Here is an 8155-nt window from a genome sequence, read left to right on the forward strand (position 1 = left end):
TCATCATCTTATTCCCTAGCACCTGCAACTTTAATTTGCAAACATGTTGGAGCCAAAGAGCAAGCATTGTTTCACATGGTTGACTTTTATTTATAAATGAGATCTAGAAACTGTAAAGGCATACATAAAGTCTTACACTTTTAAAATAAACTTTGAATCTCAAAACTGCAGGAGCAAAGATCCTTGAAACTTAAGCCTTTTAAATCATTTGTGATTACAACTGCCAGAGACTTACAAATAAAGAAAACCAGAATGAGTATTTATAGTCTTAGAATCTGTGAAGCTTAGGCTTTAAGAATTTGAGAAGCTTAAGAGTTTAAGCTTTAAATTTAAAAGTCTTAGAGATATAGAAATTTAGAAGCTTAATATAGAAATTTAGAAACTTCTGTATCATAAAGTCTTAGAATTTTAGAAATTTTTATGTATATTTTTATTATACAAACCTTTCTTGATTTTTTGTTATAAACTTGGAAATGTATAATTATATAGCTTAATGTCCTAGAACTTTCAAATCTCTACTTTTTTCTCCTCACATTCTTTCCACTGTCTACTCCAACCACTACTGGCCTCCTCCTTGCTGTTCTGCTACATACCAGGCACACTCCTGCCCCAGGACCTTTGCTCGGCTATTTCTTCTCCCAGATAGTCATTTGGTTTACTCATCTATTGTGTTTTAACAAAGGGAGAAAATAAGAAGATAATGACAGAAGAGGGTGATTCTGTGTCCTATCCCTCTTGTTTTCAGGATACAAATAATCCCCACACAGAATTCAACCTCAAGAACTTGGTCCTGACCACTCTCAACCTCTTCTTTGCTGGCACAGAGACTGTGAGCTCTACACTACGTTATGGATTACTGCTAATGATGAAGCATCCTAAGGTAGAAGGTGAGTGTCCACCTGAGCTGCTTACCTGGTGACTCTCACTCCCAAGGAGGAAGAATACATAATCTTGAAACCTTAGAAACCCAGGGCCCTACACTCTTCACACTTAAGAATCTCAGGCTATGGGATCTTACAATCTCTGATTTAGAAGGTCATTTAATTAATCTTCTACTTTGTGCCTGTGTTAGTTTCCTATGGCTACTGTAATAAATTACCAGAAACTTAGTAGCCTAAAGTAGCATAGATTTATTATCCTATAGTTCTGGATTTCAGAAGTTCACACGGGCTTTCACTAGGTGGAACCAAGGTAGAATTAGATTCCTTGCCTTTTCAGCATCAAGAGTGTATTCCTTGCATTCTTGGGCTCATGACCCTTCTTCCATCTTCAAAGCCAGCAGCGTAGTATCTTCAAATCTCTCTGCCTCAATTGCCATATCTCCTCTGACTCTGACCTTTCTGCTTTGCACTTATACAGACACTTGTAATTATATTTAGGGCCAACCTGGATAATCTCCCCATCTTAAGAGCCTTAACTTGATAATGTTTTCAAAGTCCCTTTTGTCCTCTATGGTAACATGCACAAGTTCCAGGGATTAGGAGGTAGATATCTTTGATGGTCATTATTTAGCTGACTGTAGTGCCAGAATCCAATAGGATCCATCTCCAATAAATTAAAATCTGATCTCGTTGGTTAACTAGTGATGAGGAACTCATTCTTTGCTTAAGGAAAACCCCCAATTTTGACAGTTCTCTCTTCTAATGCAGAAACTTACAAATAAAGTCTTCCCCCAAAACAAGCCAACAAATTTCTCCTGGTATAGAAGATGGAAAATACTAACTTGTTTCCATCAAACTTTACTAGTTTTTCCCCCATTGTCCAAGTTGTGTTTTACTAAGTATCTAAATAAGAATAATATTCATAACAATAACTAAATATCTAAATAATCAGATATTTAAAGGACACCTGGTATGTGCTAGGCACTGTTCTAGTTACTTGCACACTGGATTTTATGTAAATTTTACAATTCTATGAGCTTGTTGGACAATCACATCCATTTAGAGGGTAAAGAAACAGAGACTCAGAAGGTAAAGTCATTTGCCTCAAAGTCACTCATCCAGGAAGTACAGGGAGGGGTAACTACACCAATAGTGTTCTTAATTCCTGTTTCATAATTGCTGTCACTTGCTTCAGTCCTGTCCTGATTTTGTACCTTTTCCCCATCCTGCTAAAAACCTGTATGACAGCTCATCTGGGACCAGGACACTGCCCTGCTCCTTAGATCTTTTAAGATAAAGACCAAACATCCCAGCAGGCACGGAAGGCTCCCAAGCTGTGTGCCTCCTAGTAGGCTGATGAGTATTTTTTAACCCCACCAATGTCTCAGGTGTTAAGAATAAAGAGGCAATGCAAACATACACGGTGTGGTCCCTTGGAATCCACAGGTACTAAAGATACAAACCCGTAGCCTAGCCTTGACCTCCATAAACACCTCCTGTGTCCTTGTCTGCTATGTTTTCTGGCCCCTTCTAGCCAAGATCCATGAAGAGATTGACCAGGTGATTGGACCACACCGGATCCCAAGTGTGGATGACAGAGCCAAGATGCCCTACACAGATGCTGTGATCCATGAGATACAGAGACTGACAGATATCGTACCCATGGGTGTCCCCCATAATGTTATCCGAGACACTCATTTCCGAGGCTACCTTCTGCCCAAGGTGGAGTTGGGTCTCATTGTTACCCTTTCCTTCTCCCTCCACCTCCCTCCCCTCTCTTCCTAGTTCCCTGCTCCATCTTCCAACATTGATTTCTCCTAACTGTCCCCCTTTTTCACCCCAGGGTACTGATGTGTTCCCCCTGCTTGGCTCTGTTCTCAAAGACCCCAAATACTTCCGCTACCCAGATGCCTTCTATCCACAACACTTCCTGGATGAGCAGGGCCGCTTCAAGAAGAATGAAGCCTTTGTACCTTTTTCTTCTGGTAGGTTTCTATGGTCTGAGTCCCCTGCTCCCCACCCCCAGGAACATGCTAGATATAACCCTCACCCCAACCATTGGTCTGTATTTGACATTCAGGTTTGAATGGGAAGTTGAATGTTATTTCCCAGAATCCCAGAATCATATTAAAACCACTGACTCTGATAATTAGAAAAGGAATAGCACTAAACAGAGATCAGCAAACTTTTTCTGTTAAGGAACAAATAGAAAATATTTTAAATTTCACCACCCATAATGTCTCAGTCTGAACTATGCAATCTGAACTATTCAGCTGCCCCATAGTACTGCAGAAGTGACCATGGACAGTATGAAAATGCATGAGAATGTCTGTGATGCCAAAAACCTTCACTTATGGACATAGAAACTTGAGTTTCATTGAATTCACACATGTCACAAAATACTATTTTTCTTTCAATTGTTTTCAACCATTTAAAGATGAGAAAAGAATCCTTAGTTTTGTTAAAGAACAAATACTCAATTGAGTAAATTTGAATATATAATTGGCTTTATTAAATGATTCATGAATCAAGCAGCATTCCACCTGGTTAGTAGAGGGGAGCCTCGGGAGTTGTAGAAATGGAAGTTCTTTATGGGAAGGGGGAGCAAAAAGTTATTAGCAAAAGAAACGAAAGGCTTGTTAAAGGAAAGGTCACAATCCCCTGGAGGAAGGGCAGGAGCTTTTTTTTTTTTTTTTTTTTTTTTTTAGTTAATTAATGTATAGTATGTCATTAGTTTCAGAGGTAAAGTTCAGTGATTCATCAGTTGTATATAACATCCAGTGCTCATTAATCAAATTCCCTCCTTTTTTTTTTTTAAAGATTTTATTTATTTGAAAGAGAGAGACAGAGATAGCGACTGAGAGAGCACAAGCATGGAGGATAGGGAGAAGTAGGCTCCACACTGAGCAGGGAGCCCGATATGTGGCTCTATCCCAGGACCGGAGGATCATGACCTGAATTGAAGACAGATGTTTAACGAACTGAGCCACCCAAGTGCCCCCATATGCCCCTCTTAATGCCCATCACCCTCTTACTGCATCCCTTCTAATTCCCTCCCCTCCAGCAACCCTCAGTTTGTTTCCTAGAGTTCAGAGTCTCTTGTAGTTTGTCTCCCTCTCTGATTTCATCTTGTTTTATTTTTTCCTCCCTTGCCCTATGATCCTCTGTTTTGTTTCCTAAATTCTACATATGAGTGAAATCATGTGATATTTGTCTTTCTCCAAATGACTTATTTTGCTTAGCATGATACCCTCTAGTTCCACCCATGTCATTGCAGATGGCAAGATCTTATTAGATGGATTACCTCATCTTCCTTTGGGTTGGAGAGGGCACATGTGACAGATCACTTCACTGATGTTGATCAAAAAAATCTCTGACTAAATAGTTAAGACTACATTTCTGGGCGAGGTTGAAACTGCAATAAGGTTAGATTTTGATTCTGGTTTGATGACTCGATCTAACATAAGTGACTTTATTTGGGGCCTGTGGTTTTCTTTTTAACAGTTTGCAGGCAGTACAAAAAAAAAAAGGCAGCAGGTGGATTTGCCTAATGAACAGTAGCTTGTGACCCATGACATAATCCCTTACAATAGTATTTTAAGTATAAGCCATATTGAGTCAGTGCAGTGGTTAGGAAACAGGACCTACCCCTCCCCTCTCTTTACAAAGTGTAGAGTCATAGGTGAGTTACTTCCATTCTCTGTCTGTAAAATGGAGATTTATTTCTCCAAACCATTGAAAGGATGACCAACAAATAGTAAGCATTATTTAAGTGTGAGCTTTCTTTTCTATTCTTTTTTTCCTCACCAGTGTCTGGCACCTAGTAGGCATTTGATAAACCTTTGAAAAATTTAAATGAACAGAAACTTCAAAATCAATATTTTTTTTTCTTTTTTTATTCATGAGAGACACAGAGAAAGAGGCAGACACATAAGCAGAGGGAGCAGCAGGCTCCCCGTGGGGAGCCCGATGTGGGACTTGGAGATCAAGACCTGAGCCAAAGGCAGACACAACCACGGAGCCACCCAGGTGCCCCTTAAGGGTTTTTTTTTTTTTTAAGATTTTATTTATTTATTCATGAGAGACACAGAAAGAGAGGCAGAGACACTGGCAGAGGGAGAAGCAGGCTCCCTGCGGGGAGCCAAATGGGTGACTCCATCCCAGAACACCGGAATCACAACCTGAGCCAAAAGACAAATGCTCTACCACTGAGCCACCCAGGTGTCCCTAAATTCGAGGATTTTTTTAGAACCATTCCATCGTGGGATCTGATGAAACCAAGCCATTAGAGAAGTAGCTGCCACGTGTTGAGCCCCTATAAGTGGCAGATCCTAGCGGAGCCCACTGAGTCTTTATAATAACCCCACAAAGTAGATATGGTATTATCATGACCCCAGAGATGCTGCGGACGTTCTGAGATGTGATGGGGCCAGAACGCTCCCCAGGCCCTCCTCATAGCAATACAGATATGAGCCGTTCTTCCACCCTCTCTTGCGTCCACAGGAAAGCGTATCTGCCTTGGTGAGGCCATGGCCCGCATGGAACTCTTTCTCTACTTCACCTCCATCCTTCAGAACTTCTCTCTACACTCGCTGGTGCCGCCTGCTGACATCGACATCACACCCAGGGTCTCAGGCTTTGGCAACATCCCTCCGACTTACGAGCTCTGCCTCAAGGCCCGCTGAGCGCCCCCTACTGGGCGCAGAAGGAACCGTCAGAGAACAGAGCTCTGTCCACCGGTACAAGTGCACCACCTCATCATCTCCGTAAATTCCCACAACAGGGCACCTGGGTGGCTCAGTGGTTGAGCGTCTGTCTTTGGCTAGGGTCGTGATCCCGGGGTCCTGGGATCGAGTCCCTCTGCCTATGTCTCTTCCTCTTTCTGTCTCTCATGAATAAATAAAATCTAAAAAAAAAAAAAAAATCCCAACAACAGCTCAAAGAGAAGGCACTATTCCTACTGTCATGGGACTGCGGGTCAGTGAGGGTCACCTGCAAATATAGAGATGTGCATCAGCTGCATCCAGTGGAAAAGGAATGCACTGTCCAAGATTTCAGCCCCCTCTACGTGTGTTTCTGGTATCCACCAAATTCTTGTTGTAGATTCTGTCTTTATGTGATAGTGACCCAAATGTAGTTGACCATTCTTCCTAATTATCATCTCCCACACAAAACAAAATAAAATAAAAGCAACCATGGTATCAAGGCTGTTGTGAGTAGCAGGTTTCTTGTGTGTTGTGTGTATCATCACTGTAGGGCATAGAAAAAACTAAAATGACCTTTTAGACATCCCTGTTATTATCCTTCCTAGCAGTCCACTAACAGAGATTACCCACTTGATGGTCCACTCCCTTAATACTCCATTCTCAACCATATTCCTGCCTCCTTACCTCCCACCCCCATCACTCATCTCTCCCTCTAAAAGTGCCTTCCTGGTCTGGAGAGAACTTCTATCACAACTCCCAGTTCCAAATTCTTCTCATTCTATTTTGAAGAAGAGTTTAGCCACTCCAACTTCTATTATCATATTTCCAAACTCCATCAACATGCTTCCCTCATGCATCATTTTATTTGACCAATGTTTACTGAATACCCAATTTGTGCCAATACTCTCTTCAAGTACTTAGGATCCATCAGTGAACAAAGCAGACCAAAACTCCTGTCATGGTGGAACTTCATTCTAGTGGGAGAGGTAGACAATGAAGAATAAACATAATAAACAAATAAATGATATAGTATGTTACAACAGAAGAGATTCTGGAATTGGAATTAGAATCAAGATAGGGTAGGTCTCACAAGATGTTGGAGGAGCAAGTTATGCAGGTATCTGGAAAGGAAGCATTTCTGGCATGGAGATTAAAAATAACAAAGTTGTAAAGCAGGCGGCTATGTGTGCATGTTCTAGAATCCAAAAGGGGATTCTGGCTGGAGTGGAAGAGGAAGAGTAGAGGTAAATGGGAAGAAGGCAGAGGATTACAGAGCCAGATTGTGTAAAGCTTTGTGGTCCTCAGTAAGGACTTGGGGCTTTTATTTTAGCCTGAGTGAGATGATGGTTCATGGTGAGCATAGGGTGACTACACTGACTCATATTTTAAAAGCAAATTCCAGCTGCTGCATAAAAATAGGCTGAGAGTAAGGAAGCAGAGATACTTGTTTTTTTTGGTTTTTTTTTTTTGTTTTTTTTTGTTTTTTTTTTTTTTGTTTTTTTTTATCTATGATAGTCACAGAGAGAGAGAGAGAGGCAGAGACATAGGCAGAGGGAGAAGCAGGCTCCATGCCATGCACCGGCAGCCCGACGTGGGATTCGATCCTGGGTCTCCAGGATCGCGCCCTGGGCCAAAGGCAGGCGCCAAACCGCTGCGCCACCCAGGGATCCCGATACTTGTTTTTTTAAAAAGATTTTTATCTGTTTATTCATGAGAGACAGAGGGAGAGAAAGGGGGGGCAGAGATGGAGGCAGAGGGAGAAGCAGGCTCCCTGCAGGGAGCCCGATGCGGGACTCGATCCTGGGTCCTCAGGATCACACCCTGGGCCAAAGGCAGCACTAAACCTCTGAGCCACCCAGGCTGCCCAGAAATACCTGTTGTACAGGCAGGGAGAAGTGAGTGGATTTGGAATCTGCTGTGAAGATGGAGCCAACAGGGTTTGCTGATGAATAGGATGAGGGGTGGGAAAGAAAGAGGGCAGAGACGAAACCTCATCCTTTGGAATCTCTTTTAACTTCAGGTGTTCTGGGCACATGAGTCCCCATAATAATTGGCTTTGTAATTTTAGGGAACATGAACAAAATTTGGCTACTTAAGTATATAAGGCTGCTGGCTGCTGTAAGACTCTCAATAAGTTCATATTATTTTGTGAATTCTAGAGACCTTGGCTCAGAATATGAGTGGGAAAAAAAGAGTTTACAGCCAGCAGCTGCTGCTGTCACTGCCTCCTCCCCCACCCCCCATGACCCCTGTGACCCTGGACACCGAACCACTGCTATGGGACTCTTGACTCATTGCTGTCACTATGGACAACTTCCTCATTGTATTTGTGATTTTGTGTTACTTCCTCATGATTCAAAGTTCCAGGAAGGACTTACTATCCAATTAGTCACATGTTAAAGCCTTAGGGCTCAGGGTTTGGTGAAGAAGAATAAATGGCCCCTTTAGCTGCTGTGGTGGATGACAAAGCCTGGCCCTTAACCAAGAATCTCACAATAGGAGATTCTCCCAGAATTGGAAGGGATTTTGAGATGGGGTAGGGAAGTAACAACAAATGTCATTCCTTAC

General features: G+C 42.1%; 1 protein-coding gene across 3 annotated transcripts in view; it reads left to right on the plus strand.

The window, feature by feature from the left end:
• The window catches only part of LOC144292818 (cytochrome P450 2G1), a 50079-nt gene extending 44036 nt beyond the window's left edge, over positions 1-6043 (plus strand). For all 3 annotated transcript variants that reach the window (XM_077863705.1, XM_077863787.1, XM_077863859.1), the window contains 4 exons: positions 746-887; positions 2416-2603; positions 2725-2866; positions 5385-6043. In XM_077863705.1, the coding sequence (XP_077719831.1) occupies positions 746-887; positions 2416-2603; positions 2725-2866; positions 5385-5566 (654 nt within the window). In that variant the 3' untranslated portion in view covers positions 5567-6043. The remainder of the gene's footprint in view (positions 1-745; positions 888-2415; positions 2604-2724; positions 2867-5384) is intronic.
• Positions 6044-8155: the final 2112 nt, after the last annotated feature.

Source organism: Canis aureus, chromosome 1, assembly GCF_053574225.1.
Source record: "Canis aureus isolate CA01 chromosome 1, VMU_Caureus_v.1.0, whole genome shotgun sequence".
Classification (NCBI taxonomy): Eukaryota; Metazoa; Chordata; class Mammalia; order Carnivora; family Canidae; genus Canis; species Canis aureus.